At 49.7% G+C, this 17,500-nt stretch overlaps 1 protein-coding gene across 4 annotated transcripts in view; it reads right to left on the bottom strand.

Moving 5' to 3' along the window:
• Positions 1-17,500, bottom strand: part of LOC134085966 (bromodomain-containing protein 4-like) — a 30,369-nt gene that overhangs the window by 2,506 nt on the left and 10,363 nt on the right. For 2 of the 4 annotated variants that reach the window (XM_062539992.1, XM_062539990.1), the window contains exons 2-19: positions 15,211-15,502; positions 14,215-14,352; positions 13,590-13,719; positions 12,343-12,743; positions 11,603-11,774; positions 10,945-11,123; positions 10,478-10,606; positions 10,154-10,360; positions 9,631-9,914; positions 7,292-7,719; positions 5,989-6,072; positions 4,910-5,563; positions 3,491-3,990; positions 2,740-2,959; positions 2,064-2,152; positions 1,707-1,794; positions 1,167-1,285; positions 348-544 (exon numbers count right to left, since the gene is read on the bottom strand). In XM_062539992.1, coding sequence (XP_062395976.1) covers positions 348-544; positions 1,167-1,285; positions 1,707-1,794; positions 2,064-2,152; positions 2,740-2,959; positions 3,491-3,990; positions 4,910-5,563; positions 5,989-6,072; positions 7,292-7,719; positions 9,631-9,914; positions 10,154-10,360; positions 10,478-10,606; positions 10,945-11,123; positions 11,603-11,774; positions 12,343-12,743; positions 13,590-13,719; positions 14,215-14,352; positions 15,211-15,402 — 4,211 coding nt within the window. In that variant the 5' untranslated portion in view covers positions 15,403-15,502. Of the gene's footprint in view, positions 1-298; positions 545-1,166; positions 1,286-1,706; positions 1,795-2,063; positions 2,153-2,739; positions 2,960-3,490; positions 3,991-4,909; positions 5,564-5,988; positions 6,073-7,291; positions 7,720-9,630; positions 9,915-10,153; positions 10,361-10,477; positions 10,607-10,944; positions 11,124-11,602; positions 11,775-12,342; positions 12,744-13,589; positions 13,720-14,214; positions 14,353-15,210; positions 15,503-17,500 lie in introns of all 4 variants that reach the window. The other 2 variants (XM_062539991.1, XM_062539993.1) reach the window with 2 other exon arrangements.

Below are 17,500 nucleotides of genomic sequence, written 5' to 3'. Positions count from 1 at the left end.
TCCCCCCCTCTCTCTCTCTCCTCTTCTCCTGTTCTTTTGCTCTCTCTATCCCTCCCCCCCTCTCTCTCTCTCTCTCCTCTTCTCCTGTTCTTTTGCTCTCTCTCTCTCTCTATCCCTCCCCCCCCTCTCTCTCTCCTCTTTTCCTGTTCTTTTGCTTTTGCTCTCTCTCTCTCTCTCTCTCTCTCTCTCACTCCCCCCCCCTTCACTCCCCCCTTCTCTCTCTCTCTCTCTCTCTCTCTCTCTCTTTCTCCCTCTCCCCCCTCCCTCCCCTCTCTCTCTCTCTCTCTCCCTCTCTCACCTCTTCTCCTGTTCTCGGCGTGCTCTCTCTCTCTCCCTCTCTCTCTCACCTCTTCTCCTGTTCCCGGCGTGCCCTCTCTCGCTCCTGCTCGGCCCTGAGCGCGCGGTCCTTCTCCTCCTTGGCGCGGCGGAAGGCCTCGAAGCTGTCGCTGGACGAGCGCGGCGCGGGCGCGGAGGACGAGGAGGAGGACGAGGAAGACCTGCGGGCCAGGCTCGTCCACGAGCCCATGTTCTTCGGCTTCGCGTCCTGAGAGGAGGGGGAGAAAGGAGAGGAGAGGAGAGGAGAGGTAAGGCATGAGAGGAGCAAAGGGTATGGATATATAAAACACACATACACACACACTGATGCACGCACACACACACACACACACACACACACACACACACACACACACACACACACACACATACAGTGATGCGCACCCACACAAACACTGATGCATGCATGAATGTACACGCACATACACACACACAGTGATGCGCACCCACAGAAGCACTGAAGCATGTACGCACGCACACACACACACACACACACACACACAAATACTGATGCATGCATGCACACACACACGCACACACACATGCGCACACCTACTCAGGCTAACAAACACACACTCATACTGAGTGTGCAATTACAAACACACACTCCTACTGAAACACACATTCAACAGTCATGCAAGCAAACACACACACACAGACACACACACACACACACACACATGCGCACACCTACTCAGGCTAACAAACACACACTCATACTGAGTGTGTAACTACAAACATACACTCCTACTGAAACACACATTCAACAGTCATGCAAGCAAACACACACACACAGACACACACACACACACACACACACACACACACACCTTAGCTGGCCCGCTGGACCCCTTGGGCTCCTGTTTGAGTTTGTCCTGCAGAGAGGTGGGCGGGGCCGGGGATGCTGTAGGGCGGGGCCTGGAGTTGTCCTGTGGCCTGATGCCGCTTCCTGATTGGACGACAGACAGACAGACATTAGGACACCATGGCAACATCATCACCGTTACCATGCACAGACAGAAATGGGAAATAAAAATAAATGTAAAAAATACAAAATTATAACAACAAAAAAAAGTAACTTAATCACAAGGCCACTGCAAATGTTGTCGGCCATTACCATTAACATATAAACAGTTAGCAATGAAAATAAATACTGCGGTCACAACAAATGTGTGTAAAGCACATTATACTTGATTATGACTCACGTAGTATCGCACCTGTTTCAGCCTTAATTATCTACTTTGGAAAACCCTGCACACGCACGCACGCACCCTGACACTCCTACTACATCTGCGTACACAGACACACACGCACAAACCCATGTGCACCCTGATACGCCGACCTACATACACACACACACGGTTACTCACTGTGCAGGTTGGGTTTGCTGTCGGGAACATCCTGATGAACCGGGCTGAGTGCCAAGACAGGAGAGGGAAGGAACTTCTCCTCTTTCAGCTGAACAACACACACACACACACAGAGCAAATTGTGACACATTCCTATGCTCACACACACACAGAGCAAATTATGACACATTCCTATGCTCACACACACAGCAAAGTATGACACATCCATTACAAATTATTTAACACACACAATTATTTATACTTCTAATATACTTATATATTTATACTTATATTATACTTCAGAAACACACTAATTATTATGCTCAGAAACACAACCTAAGGAACAGCGGTCACACACACACACACACACACACTCACAGGCTTTCTGTCTGGCATGTCCATGGCAGGCGACTGGTTCACCATTGCGTGGAACTGGGACAGTAAGGAGGGGCTATCCCTCAACGGACCTATCACAGAGGGACAAGGTTTGTCAATCAAACTCTCTAAGCAAATAACAAAGGTGAGTCATCACTCGAGAGTAATGAATACACGTGTATGCACCTGAGTAAGTAGCTAAACGTGTGTATGTGTACCGTACCTGGGTAAGTAGCTAAACGTGTGTATGTACCTGGGTAAATAGGTAGACATGTACCTGGATAAGTAGGTAAACATGTGTACCTGAGTAAATAGGTAAACATGTGTACCTGGATAAATAGGTAAACATGTGTGTGTGTACTTGGATAAATAGGTAAACATGTGTATGTGTACCTGGGTAAGTAGGTAAACTTGTGTATGTACCTGGGTAAGTAGGTAAACATGTGTGTGTGTGTGTGTGTGTGTGTGTGTGTGTAAATAGGTAAACATGTGTGTAAATAGGTAAACATGTGTACGTGTACCTGTTTAAGTAGGTACAAATGAATATACATGGATAAGTAGGTACACATGTGTATGTACCTGAGTAAATAAGTAAACATGTACCTGGATAAGTAGGTAAACATGTGTGTGTGTACCTGGATAAATAGGTAGACATGTGTGTGTGTGTGTGTGTGTTCACCTGAGCTGCGTAGAGGAGACACCTCCTCCTCCTTCATGTGTGTGCGTGCGTTGGCGTTGACGTTGGCGGCGGCTGCGCTCTCGTCCCGCCGGTGCTGCTGCTGCTGCTGCTGCGCGTGCGTGAGCGTGTGATGCGGCGGCCCGTGATGCGGCTCTCCACCCAGCTGGGAGGGCGGAGACGGGCTGAAGCTCAGAGGCTGCATCAGGAGCTGCTGATCCATCTTGACCAATCAGGACCAGACAGGAAGGGGGAAATGAGGTCACTTCCTTAGTAACTATTTATCACTAGACATGACTATAGTCGATGAATAACCCAGTCTGACACTGTTAGCCTAGCTTAGCATAATTCTCTGGAGGTGGGTTAGCCTAAGGCTAGGCTACAGCTAAACAGGAGGCTAACTGATCTAACCAACTTCCAGTGAAGTAGTAGTAGGCATACAACCTTTTTCTATTTCACCCAGAAAACTTCAAGTTCCATGATGCAACAGCAGGACAATAAGGCTCCCCCACAACCCCCCACAAATCTGCTGTACAAGATGCTGGTATTTCACTAGCTTTGTTAGACAGGCAGATCCCTACACACACACACAAACCCTTACATACATACACACCCAAACCCCTGCACACACACACACACACACACCCCACACCCACACCCACACCCACACACACACACACACACACACACACACACACACACACACACACACACACACACACACACACACACACACACACACACACACACACACCTGGCCGACGGGCAGCGGTGGGCTGGCCGGCTCCTCGTCCTCCTCGTCCTCCAGCAGGGCCTGGGGGGGCTGTGCCGACACCTGCCCCAGGATGGAGCTCCCTTGGTGGGCCAGCGGCGGCAGGGTGGTGGGGGTGGGCACCAGCGGAGCCAGGGGCAACAGAGGCCTCAGAGGAGCCTGGGGCTGTTGCTGATGCTGCTGCTGCTGCTGCTTGGGCTGGGGCTGGGGCTGAAGAGAGGAAGAGGAGGAGGAGGAGGAAGAGGAGGCGGAGGAGGGGGCTGAGGAGGTGGACATGGAGGAGGCCAGGAGAGAGGGATGCGGAGGAGGGAGAGAGAGGGGGATGGAGGGAGGAGGAGGAGGAGCAGCGGCGTTGTTGTTGCTGGGGGGAGGTGTGGGGGTGGTGGGGGTAGTCGGGGTGGGGCCGCCGGGGGGCTTGGTGGGCAGAGCAGCCGCGCGGTGACTGGGCCGAGAGGGCTGCTGAGGAAGAGTAGAGTGGAGAGCTGCGGAGAGAGAGAGAGGGGGATGAAAGAGAGAGAGAAGGAGGGGGAGAGAGAGAGGGAGAGGGGGGGAGAGAGAGAGAGGGGGAGAGAGGCAATGGAGTGTGGGAGTGTGAGAGAGAGAGAGGGGGAGAGAGAGAGAGGGAGAGGAGAAAGATGGGGGATGAGAGGGAGAGAGAGATGGGGGAGAAAGACGATGGAGTGAGAGAAAGAGAGAGAGAGGGAGGGAGGGAGGGAGAGAGAGCAAGAAAGTTAATGTTTTACACCCTTCAGCACTGAGTTAGCTTGAGGTTAGCTTGTGCGCATTGAAAATAGCCTAATGGTTGAAACCTCTGCTCATTCTTTTTTACTTTTTTTTGTCTAGTGCGAACTATTCCAGCTGTTTCTTGTCAGCATGTGGCAGTGAGACTGCCTCATGTCCACGTGCTGCAACTACCAGTCGTGTTCAGAGCTTAGTGGCATGTGATTGTCAACACATCCACCGCTGTTTTAATCTCCCTGAATCTGTTGAGACTTGAGAGACAGCAACGTTTGGGTTGTGGAGTATCAAGACTCCACACGTGTGACTGCGGTGTGAGTGAGTTTGTGAGATCATTGCACTTCCTCTCAGGCAACATGGCATGGCAGAGGAATGTGTGTGAATGTGAATGTGTGCGTGTGCGTGTGCGTGTGCGTGCGTGCGTGTGTGTGTGTGTGTGTGTGAATGTGTGTGCGTGTGTGTGTGTGTGAATGTGTGTGACTTTTGTGTGTGAATGTGAATGTGAAAGTGTGTGAATGTGAGTGAATGTTGTGTGTGAATGTTGTGTGAATGTTTTATGCGCGTGTGTGAATGTGAATGTGAATGTGAATGTTTTATGTGCGTGTGTGAATGTTGTGTGAATGTTTTATGCGCGTGTGCTTGCGAGATGAGTGCGTTCCCTACCTGGCGGCGCGTTCAAGGCCGACGGATGCTGGTTGAGGAAGGCGTGCGTGTCGGGCGTGTGTGTCGGAGGAGTGTGTCCACTTCCTCCTCCTCCTCCTCCGCCTAACTGCGGTCCCTGCGGCAGCCCCGAGGGGTGTGTGTGTGTGTGATTGAGCGCAGCGGCGGTGGCAGCAGCAGCAGCAGCAGCAGCAGCTGCAGCGGCGGCAGCTTGTTGATGCTGCTGTGTCTGATGCTGCTGGTGACGGTGATGGTGGTGCTGTTGTTGTTGTTGTTGTTGTTGTTGCTGCTGCTGCTGCTGTTGGTGGTGGTGGTGGTGGTGGTGGTGGTTGGGATGGCTGTGCTGTTGCGCCCTCTGGTGTCCCGGAGGCGCTGCTGCCGCTGTGGCTGCCGCGGAGACGAAGGCCTGCGGGTTGAAGATGGCCAGAGGGTCGTAGCTGCTGTTGCCGAGGAGATGAGACGGAGCCAGGGAGGGCCCGGTGACGGCAGCGGAGGCGGCGGCGGCGGCGGTGGCGGGTGGAGGGGCGTGGGTGGTGGTGGTGTGCTTGAGAGGGGCGGAGTTGTGGTGGGGTGCAGTGGCGGCGGAGGTGGTGGTGTTGGATTGGCCTCGTTTGGCCAACGGAACGGACGACTTCTTTTTCTGTTTGGGAACCAGCCCTGAGAGAGACAGACAGAGAGAAAGAGTGAGAGAGAGAGAGAGAGAGAGAGAGAGAGAGAGAGAGAGAGAGAGAGAGAGAGAGAGAGAGATAAGGTAGGATAGAGAAGGTGTGAGAGAGAGAGTGAGAGACAGGAGGTAGGGGGGAGAGGAGGAGATAGATGGATAGAGAGACAGGAGAGAAGAAGGCGAGTGTAAGAAAGAATGGTGACGAAAGAGAGGAAAGAAAAAAAACATGACGTGACAAATGAGTCTGAGTGACACTACAGGTTGATATGACAGGGTGGGTGTGCGTGTGTGTATGTGTGTGTGTTTGTGTGCGTGCCTGTATCAGAGTTGGGTGTGCGTGCTTGTGTGTGTGTGCGTGTACCTGTATCAGAGGGGTGTGTGTATGTATGTGTGTGGGTGTGTGCGCATGTTTGAGTACCTGTATCAGAGGTGTCGCTGTCTGAGGAACTGCCCTCACTGCTGCTTCCTGACGAAGAGCCCATCTTCATCTTCATCTTATCAGCTGAAAGACAACACACAAAGTCAGAATGTGCACACACACTATACAAACACTGCAATTGACATTCAAACACGCAGCGACATATCAAACACACACACGACTAACTATCTGCTCTGCTTTGCATAAGTTCTCGCTCTGTCTCTCTCTCTCTAACATTCCAACAAACTGAATGTTACAGTAGAGCTCTTAAAAAATGATGAGTCATTAAAAAGATCAAAAGTGCTGACAGTGACAACAAACTTGCCCATATGCCACTCGATCACCAAATAAGATAATAGGCTAATAACGGTCACTATTTGTGCCACTCGATCACCAAATAAGATAATAGGTTAATAACGGTCACTATTTGAGCAACTCGATCACCAAATAAGATAATAGGTTAATAACGGTCACTATTTGAGCAACTCGATCACCAAATAAGATAATAGGCTAATAACGGTCACTATTTGTGCCACTCGATCACCAAATAAGATAATGGGTTGATAACGGCCATTATTTGTTCCGCACTATCTTCACATCAGATGGTGTTGCCAAGACCTGCCCTGTTCTGCTTCTGTTTGAACAGAGCTGCTGTTACTCTCATATTGCAGGTGTTCTCTACTGACTCAAACTTGACCAAGCGCAGCAACAACAAATGGAAAGCACGCGCACGCGCGCACACACACACACACACACACACACTATACAAACACTACAACTGGCATATCCGAACACACAGCAGCATATCAAACACACACATATTGACTAACTGTCTGCTCTGTACCTCTCGGTCAAACACACACACACACACACACACACACGGTCCTGCTCACCTCCCTTCTTGGTGCTCACCCCCTCAACCGACACACACGCACACACACTCACATGTGATGTCATCAGCTGCCACCCCCCAATGAGATCCGACCTGCTGCGGCCCATCTTTTTTACCCCTTGGTTCTTGAGAAGTGCCCCCTTCTCATACCATCCCCAAAAACACCTTGTAGCCAATCAGTGTCGAGTAGGATCAATTATATTGGTGGAAACCATCTTCCTATCATGCGTCAAAATATACGCAAAACTGTGTAACCTTGGGCTGGGTTTTTCAAGTTCTCTCCAGTTTGGCGTGAGGAGGGTTTTCTTATCTTGTTTACTTTCTAACAGACAGTGTCTCTCTCTCTCTCTCTCTCTCTCTCTCTCTCTCTAACACACACACACACACACACACACGTGAGGTCCTGCTCACCTCCCTTCCCTCCCTTGGTGCGGCGGTGCAGGCAGACGCCGACGTAGCGCTGGAGCTCGCGCAGCGTGGACGGCTTGAGCGTCTCGAAGTCGATCTCGATCTCGTCGGGGTTGGAGTGCCGCAGCGCCGGCTCGCGCGTCTGGATGATGTGCACCACGCGGCCCAGGCGGTCGCCCGGCAACCGGTTGATGTCCAGGCTCAGCTGACGCTTCTCCTCCAGCGACATGGGCCGGCTGGACGAAGTGGCCCCGCCCCCGCCGCCGCCGCCGCCGCCGCCCTCCTCGTCCGATTGGAGGAGGGAGCCGGAGGGAGCCAATGAGGCGGAGGCGGCGGAGGAGGAAGAGGAGGACGAGGAGGAGGAGGAGGAGAAAGGGGCGGGAGGAAGGACCACGGACCGGCCGGGCTTCTGCTGGGGGAGGTCCTTCTTACTGCAGCCGGGAAGAAGAGAAAATACAGTAAGAGAACAGTGGAGTACGGAGAGGACAAGAGCACTCATTACCTAGATTTAGGGGCAGCCGTGGTGTACTGGTTAGCGCATCGGGCTTGTAACCGGAGGGTTGCCGGTTCAATCCCCGACCAGTCCACCACGGCTGAAGTGCCCTTGAGCAAGGCACCTAACCCCTCACTGCTCCCCGAGCGCCGCTGGTTGGGCAGGCAGCTCACTGCTCTGGGTTGTGTAATTCACCTCACTGTGTGTTCACTGTGTGCTGTGTGTGTTCACTAATTCGGTTAAATTGGGTTAAATGCAGAGAACTGAATTTCCCTCACGGGATCAAAAAAGTATATATTCTATTCTATTCTATTTTTAGATATTAGTCTGGGTAAGAAACTAGACATCAGTCTGGGTACGATGCTACAGATCTAGATATCAGACTGGGCAAGAAACTAGATATCAGACTGGGTAGGATGCTATATATCTAGATATCCGTCTGGGTACGATGCTACAGATCTAGATATCAGACTGGGCAAGAAACTAGATATCAGTCTGGGTAAGATGCTATATATCTAGATATCAGACTGAGTAAGATGCTACAAATCTAGATATAAGACTGTAGTAAGAAACTACATATCTAGATATCAGACTGGGCAAGAAACTAGATATCAGACTGAGTAAGATGCTACAAATCTAGATATCAGTCTGGGTAAGATGCTACATATCTAGATATCAGACTGAATAAGATACTACAGATTTGGATCTCAGTCCTCTGCCCCCCAGTTTTCTCTGTCTGCTAGTAGCACCTGTTTGTAGCGCTAATTACTAGTGTTACTACATCTGTATTACTGTGTTATTACATCACAGTGCCTCATCAAACTGCCATAGAGCTCAACAGCACTGCCCCTCCTCCAAGAGAGTTTAGCTTCCGTAAAAATCCCTAATGAGTTTTAGACCCTGAAGTAGGCTGACCAGCTATGATGTGACTCATAATCATACAATATTTCACGTCTAGCAAAGAGACTAACAAAACCTTTTTGAACACATTTCGAACATTTGCAGTCTAGCGATAGCTTAGCATGCTTCTATTTTAAATGTCAGACAAGAAGATGACTAACTTTCTACCAATTTCACTGAGTAAATTCAACTTTCAAGATCAGAAAAAACAGCTCTCATCAGACGGCCACACATCGGTTCCGACAGCCTCGGTATCCATCTAGATTCCAGCGATTATCGAGCTGACAGTCGCAGGTCAACAGTAGCATGACAAATTTCCATGATCTCTACCAATCAAAGGCTCTGCTTTTACCGGCTTGTACACGTTAGGATTTTGGGTAGTGTAGTACTTTTCCATTAATCATGAACTTTTGGCATTGTCATGTCATAGCTGGTTGTAGGTCTACCATGAACATGTTATGATTGAATGAAGACTTAAACTCCAGTTGTCAATGGAGAAATTGTATGGAATTTTTATTTCCGGAATTGGTGGTGGGCGGGACTGTTGAGCTCTACAGAACTACTGCACATCGAAGCCAGCAAATTCCATCGCCTGAAGTAGCGTATTGCACTGTGGGAAATGTTGTTCTCATAGTAAGAAAGTTTGTGCACATCCCAGGTCAAGGTGCAGAACAAGAGTAAATCGCAACAATTTTCTTTAGCACAGAAATGACATTTCAACCGTATGGTCGTCTTCAGATTCACTACAGGAACATACTGATTGACTCTAAATTTACTAATTTAGACTCTAATACTGTAATTTAGAGTCAATCAGTATGTCCCTGTAGTGAATCTGAAGAAGACCACACAGTCGAAACGTCATTTCTGTGCTAAAGAAAAGAAAAGAAAACCAAAAAGAAGCATATCAAGTGTGCATATTTTTTTCCATTTTTTAAAATGTAGTTCTCACCCTTGCTTCTTGGGCTTTGTGGGCACGGCGGCCTCCTTGTTGCTTTTGCTCTTCCTGATTGGCTGGAGGGGAGGGGGCGTGGGCTCCGTGTAGAAGGCCTCGCCCAGGATGGGCGGGTCCAGGGCCGGCGCACTCGTCTTCTTCTTGTACTTCTCTTTCTCTTTCTCCTTCTCCTTCTCTTTCTCTTTTTCTTTCTTCTTCTTCTCCTTCTCCTTCTCTCGCTTCTTGGGCTTGTTGGGCTGCTGCTGAGAGAGGGCGGCCAGCTGCTCGTGCACGGCTTTCAGCTGGAAGACAAACACACACACACACACACACACACACACACACAGTTGTTATATGATTTGAACACACACACACACACACACACACACATAAAGAACAAATCAACAAACAGTACCTACAGTAGGCCCGTCTTTGGTGACTATAAGTAAGGGATAACACACACACACACACACACAAACAAACGAAAAGCAACGCCTACAAAGCAAGTAAACAAACACGTTTCCTGTCCAGTGTGCCTCACCTGCTCCTGGAGCTCGGCGAGCCTCTGCGCTCTCTCGTGGTCGGAGTGGGCCTCCGACGTCTCCGTCTCCGACTCGGACTCGGACTCGCTGAAGAGGATGGGCGGCGGCGGGGCCGGCTGCGGCATCATGGGAGTGGGCATGAGGGCAGGGAGGGGCATGATCATAGGCTCGTCCGGCATCTTGGCGAAGCGCATCTCAAACACGTCCTGAGCGGAGAGGAGGGGTTCACGGGTGAATAACGCAGCTAAACAACAGACAGCTTAAAACGACACTCGAATGCTTAAAAATAATGACGCTCAAGCTTAAAATGACTCTCCAATTACCTGCAGCTTGCGAGCCATGCCCACCACGTCATGGTCGGGTGGGTTGTACTTGTAGCAGTTGGAGAACATGAGACGAACGTCTGCTGCAAAGTCCTGAGCGTCCGGGTACTGCCAGCTGTCCAGCTTCACCTGGGGAGGAGAGACCATGTGTGTGAGTGTGTGTGTGTGTGTGTGAGAGTGTGTGTGTCTGGGTACTGCCAGTTGTCCAGCTTCACCTGGGGAGGATGGACCGCTGTGGAGGTGATGAATATGTGTGTATATAGACATAGATAACAAAAAACCTGTGTGTGAGTGTGTGTCTATGTGTGTGTACACGTGTGTGTGTGTGTGTGTGTACACGTGTGTGTGTGTGGCCCACCTTGATGGTGCCGAGGTCCATGGGATGCTTGATGATGTCGTGGTGCACATGTGAGTGAGTGTGTGTGTGTGTGTGTGTGTGTGTGTACACGTGTGTGTGTGTGGCCCACCTTGATGGTGCCGAGGTCCATGGGGTGCTTGATGATGTCGTGGTAGTCGTGCAGGCCGAGTGCGGAGGCGTCGACGGGCTGGTAGAAGGGCCAGGCGTACGCGATGTGCTTCTTGGCCAGCATCTCCCGCAGCACCCCGCGGCAGTACCGCAGCTGCTCGCTACGCCGAGGACTCACTGCTGACCACACACACACGCACGCACACACACACAGACACACACAGACACACACACACACAAACACACACACAATCACACAGACAGACAGACACAGACAGACACACACACACACACACACACACAGGCACACGCAAGCGCACACACAATCACATAAACACATAGACAGACAGACACAGACACAGACACAGACACAGACACAGACACAGACACAGACACAGACACAGACACAGACACAGACACAGACACACACACAGACACACACACACACACACACACATACATACATACACGCAAGCGCGCACACAAAATAACACAATCACACACACACAAACATGTGAATAAGACAAAAGAATGTTGTAGCGACTGACCGTTGCTAGTGGCTTATTATCTGGTGAGAAATGGCTTCATAGTAAGTGATTATCTGATGTGAAGCATACAAATCTATATGTATGTGTGTGTGTGTGTGTGCAGAGACTTACTTTTACTGGGCCTGGCGGCGAACTGTGAGTCGGGGGCGTCCTGGCGCGCCTGCTTGGGCCGGCTGCTCTCGCGGCGCGGACGCGGATCGGTGGCCGCCGGAGACGACTCGCTGAGCTGGTCGTTAGCTGTGGGGGTGGTGGTGTCCGCCTTCCGCTTCATACTCTTCCTCTGCTGCAGGGGGGAGAGTGTGGGGGGGGGGGAGGTCAGAGGGAGAGAGGGAGAGACAGGGAGAGAGAGAGAGAGAGAAAGAGAGGGATGGAGAGAAAGAGAGGGATGGAGAGAAGGAGAGGGAGAGGGGGGGAGAGAGAGAGAGGGAGAGAAATAGAGAGAGAGGGAGGGAGAGGGAGAAAAAGAGAGGGAGGGGGAGAGGGAGGAAGCAAGAGAAATAGGAGTCAAGAGGCAAAAAAACAATGATTAAAAAAGGGCTCTAATGGGTGTTTTCAGAGACCTATCACTTGTGTACACATCAAACGCACTGCACACAGACACAGACACATGCTTCACACGTACACACACCATACACACACACACACACGCAAACATGTCACATGTGTGCACCCACACACACCCACACACAAAGACACACACGTCACATGTGCACACACACACACAAAGACACACGCATCACACAAGTCACATGTGCACACACACACACACACTAAGACAGACATCACATGTGCGCACACAGACACAGACACACACACACACACACACACACACACACACACACACACACTACCTTGGTGAGCGGGGCGGTGGGGGGCATGGCGGTGAGCACGGGCGGGTTGGCGGCGCTGGCGTTGGTCAGCGCCGGGTGGCCCAGGCAGTCCTGCGGGCCCAGCTGATAGGACGGCTCCAGCACCGGCGCCAGGAGAGCGGGCCCCAGGACCGGCGCCGCCGCGTGAGACGAGGACGAGCACGAGGAGGACGAGGAGGAGGAGGAAGAGGAGGTGGAGGAGGGCGGCATCATCATCATCATGCCCCCCCCCAGGGCGGCGGGGCCCAGCAGGGCGGCGGGGGTGAGCGCGGCGGGGGTGAGCGACGGGGGCATGAGGGCCGGGAGGAGGGACGGGGGCATGGAGGAGGAGGGGCCCAGGGGCGGGGCATGGAGGAGGGGGGCCAGAGGCAGCGGAGGGGGGCCTGAGGATGGAGGGGGAAGGAGGGGGAGAGAGAGAGAGAGAGAGGGAGAGAGAGAGGGAGAGAGAGGGGGGAGGGGGAGATAGACAGAGAGAGAGAGAGAAAGAGACATAAGAGTAGAGAGAGAGAGAGATGAGGGGGAGACAGACAGACAGAGAGAGAGAGAGAGAGAGAGAGAGAGAGAGAGAGAGAGAGAAAGAGACATAGGAGTAGAGAGAGAGAGATATGAGGGGGGAGAGACAGACAAAGAGCGAGAGAGAAAGAGAGAGAGAGAAAGGAAGTGAAATAGAGAACATGGATGACAAGGAGTGATGTGAGTGGAAAGAAAAAAGAGAGATGATGGACAGATGATGGTGGGATGACAAATAGACAAAACGTAGTGCGTAGAGGGAAAAACAGAGAAGAAGAGGTTTAGCAACATTAGCAATAACAGTGTTATTATCAAAGATTCTCCACTCTAAGGTCTTTTGATCATTATTACAGTGATTTAACCAGAGAGGGTTAAAGCGGAGCGAGAGGCGCAAACGTTCGATCATTTCCGCGTTCTGTCTTTACAAGGGGAAGGGGGGCTAAATCCCCCTTTAAGCAGACCTGCTAACATTCGAACTGAACTGCTTGCCAATCTGACAGAGATCGATATCCCACTATGACGTCTTTGCAACATGCCCCTTTAAGCAGACCGGAACTGTTCGAATTTTGCTTCCATAGAGATGCATTACGTTGCTCTATCTTGTCAATATTTAAGGATCTTTGATTTAACTGCCCCTTTCCAATCCAAAAGATTCCACTGATAATGTTGTTGCCACGACAACAGTTAAGGCATTTCTGGGGTTCTAGAATGTTCCTCACCTGGGTCCCTCTTCCTGCCGGGCCTCTTGGTTGCCACGGTGATCTCGATTTCCTCCTGAGGCATGTCGGAGATTTTCTGCAGGAAAGCCTTCTCCAGTGCCTCGGCCATCAAGACGATATCATCACCGGGCTACGCACACGCACACAAATTTAACATCTTAGTTGATTACTAAAATGTTGAGACAATGACAACCTTACTTTAGTTTAAATGCGTGTTTATGTAACTTATAAGTCGGTGAACACTAGATCCTGTGTAGTCCAGTGTGTGTGTAGAATAGAAAATAGAATAGAATATATACTTTTTTGATCCCGTGAGGGAAATTCAGTTCTCTGCATTTAACTCAATTTAACCGAATTAGTGAACACACAGCACACAGTGAACACACAGTGAGGTGAATCACACAACTGTGGACTGGTCGGGGATCAAACCGGCAACACTCAGGTTACAAGCCCGAAGCCCTAACCAGTAGGCCACGGCTGCCCAAAGCTGTGTGTGTGTGTGTGTGTGTGTGTGTGTGTGTGTGTGTGTGTGTGTGTGTGTGTGTGTGTGTGTGTGTGTGTGTGTGTGTGTGTGTGTGTATGTGTGTGTGTGTATGTGTGTGTGTGTATGTGTGTGTGTCCACACCTTGTTGTAGATGTAGCAGTTGGTGAACATGGTGTTGAAGTCCTGCATGCACTCCTGGGCGTTGTAGTAGTAGCCGTTCTCCAGCCGCTTCTTAATGGTGCCCATGTCCATGGGGTTCTTAATGATCTTATAGTAGTCCTGAGAGAGAGGGATGGATGGAGGGAGGGAGAGAGAGAGAGAAAAATAAGCAAACCAACAACACCCAGCAAAAAAAGAAAACAACGTATAGTCAGGTATAAGTCAGATAAAAGGTATAAGTCAGTGTGTGTGTGTGTGTGTGTGTGTGTGTGTGTGTGTGTGTGTGTGTGTTTGCATGAGGTGTGTGTGTGTGTATGTGTGTGTGTGGTCACGTGCGCTCGTGTGTGAGACACACTGTGTAGGCCTACTGCAGAAGAAGAACACACTGCATATTGAACCAACAGTAAAAGGTCATTCCATGTCAATTCAACCAGGGCCAATTCTAAAAAAAATTACCAGGTGTACCTATTTTACTCAGTACTGTAATTGTACAGTGTCTCCTTGGTAACATAGGTACACCTGGTCATTGTTCCAGACCTAAGTGTGTGGGCCCTGGTTGAATTGACTCGTAATGACCCTAAAACCATTTCACTGAGAGAACTCAACAACTATGAATTAACACAACCGCAAAATCTTCGCCAACTGACTGGTTTACTACTAGCACAATTGTTTTGACCACATGTCACATAATCTCCCACTCCCTTTTTCCCAAACACACACACACACACACACACACACACACACACACACAGACACAGACAGAGACACAGACACAGACAGAGACACAGACACAGACACAGACACAGAGACACAGAGACACACAGACAGACAGACAGACAGGCAGACAGACAGACAGACAGACAGACAGACAGACAGACAGACACACAGACAGACAGACACACAGACACAGACACAGACACAGACACAGACACAGACACAGACACAGACACAGACACACGCAGGCCTTTTCAGTCTCACCGGAATGTTGAGCTTCATGGCATCTACGGGGGCCTGGAAGGGCCATGCAAACTGGTGCTTCCATAGCGCCTTCACCACCCCCTTCAGTAGATACTGCAGCTGATTGGTCTGCCTCGGGGGGCGGGTCGGGTGGATGGTGTCCAGGACTGGAGGCCTGAGGGAGAGGGGCGTGGTCTCCAGACCATCCCCCATGCTGATTGGCCAGGGGGTGGCGCTGGGCAGGGCGTGATGAGTCAGTGCGGAACCTTGAGAGGGCTGGGCGGAGCCAGGACTGGACAAGTCATCCTCCTCACTGAGCGGGAGAGGGAGAGAGGGAGAGAGAGAGAGAGAGAGAGAGAGAGAGAGAGAGAGAGAGAGAGAGAGAGAGAGAGAGAGAGAGAGAGAGAGAGAGAGAGAGAGAAAGAGGGCAACGACAAAAACAAATGATTGTGGACGCTTCCGAGCTGATGCTGTGATTCTCCCTTGACGCGCGTTATTGTACAGTAAAGCCTGGATCTTGAACATCTGAACTCTGCCTAAGTCGAATAATTGTGATACGTATTTTCTTATAAATGCTTCTCTATTTTTGCTAGTATTTCCCACTAATACTAACACATCTCACTGTGGATGTGTGCATGAGCGTAGTCGACAAAGTGGACAAGTCATCCTCCGCACTGAACGGGGAGAGAGGAAGAGGGCGGGAGGGAGACATCGACATCAGAATCAGGAACAACAAAAACAAACAACGCTCCAGACTAACTTTTTGCGTTGGCTGCACTGGTGCGACTAACTTCTTTTTTTTTTTTTTTTTACACCAGCACAAAATGTAGGCGCCCCCACATTTTTCATTGAGCCACCTTTTAACGTCCAAAGGTCACCTTTTTATCGCTCTCCTTTCATATAATGTCAATGATTTTTTTAACAACAATAAGGTGTGAAACGGTGAGAAAAAAATATACCCGTTGGTTTTGTGTGGACGTGGCCTAAGAGTGTGTATGAGCAGTCGTCAACATCAGCAAAAACAAAAACGAACATCACACTACCGTCTCACTATGGGAAGGAAAAAAAATATCAGCTATCATAAGAGACCATCACCAGACTAGGAGAGAGGAGTTGGATTTACATTCCAAAAACTCAACCAAAAGATATCGGGAGAGGAGAGAGGAATCGTATTTACACTCCAAAAAATCAACCAAAAGATATCGGGAGAGGAGAGAGGAGTTGGATTTACACTCCAAAAACTCAACCAAAAAGATATCGGGAGAGGAGAGAGGAGTCGCATTTACACTCCAAAAACTCAACCAAAAGATATCGGGACATTACAGCTCATTAGGGCTGCAACAATTAATCGTATCTTTTTTTGAGGAACACACCTCCAAGTCTCTGATTGACGCTTCTCAAAGTTGAATATTCCTTGTTTACACTTCTATGACGGTAAACTAAATATCTTGGGTGTGTAGACAGAATGAGGCATTTGGGGACACTGATCAACCTTATTTTCAGAGACAAGTAATCGTCAGCTGCATCCCAAATGCTGTTGAGTCATAGTAATAACCACCAATTCCAATGAGCGGTCATTTAGCCGTGCGGTTTGGACAACGTCAGATTCATGTTACTAATAGCGATATTTCTCAGACACGCTACTTTGACTAATGTATAAGACCCAAGACACAAAAGAAACAGATTCATACCACTAATAGCAATATTTCTCAGACACGCTACTTTGACCAACATACAAGACTCGAGACACAAATAGAAACAGATTCAAATCATCAACAGCGATATTTCTCAGACATGATATACTTGGACTAATGTACCAAACAGACCACAAAAGCAAAAGCCTACTGCATAATATTGCAATATGGTATGGATTTGAGTGCATGTAGGTGAATCCTTTGCAGAATATGCCACAGAATATTTGGAGTGAGACGCTGGTAGCTCCTATCAATAGAAATGTCTCAAAACAAAAAGGCGTGAAGACCTACATAGGGAAATATAGGCTAAATATTTCAAGTAGGTCAACACAATGACATGATCTTATGACCTAACCGGACAACTAGTGCAATTTGTTTGAAGGTGTCTGGGCTACTTCAAAAGACCAGTGTTAAAAGGATGAGTTTGTTTGTTTGTTTGTTTGTGTGTTTGTGTGTTTGTTTGTTTGTTTGTTTGTTTGTGTTTGTTTGTGTGTGTGTGTGAGGTGGTCACAGGGACCACTGCAGACTCTCCATACAGTGTAAAAAGGGCGTAACAAGCTTCATTCAAACCACTTCCCTGTTCAGTGACTCACAGATCCTGTGACTCTGTGTGTGTG

The sequence above is a fragment of the Sardina pilchardus genome, chromosome 1, assembly GCF_963854185.1.
Source record: "Sardina pilchardus chromosome 1, fSarPil1.1, whole genome shotgun sequence".
NCBI classification, from domain to species: Eukaryota; Metazoa; Chordata; class Actinopteri; order Clupeiformes; family Clupeidae; genus Sardina; species Sardina pilchardus.
This window is presented reverse-complemented; position numbering and strand designations above follow the sequence as displayed.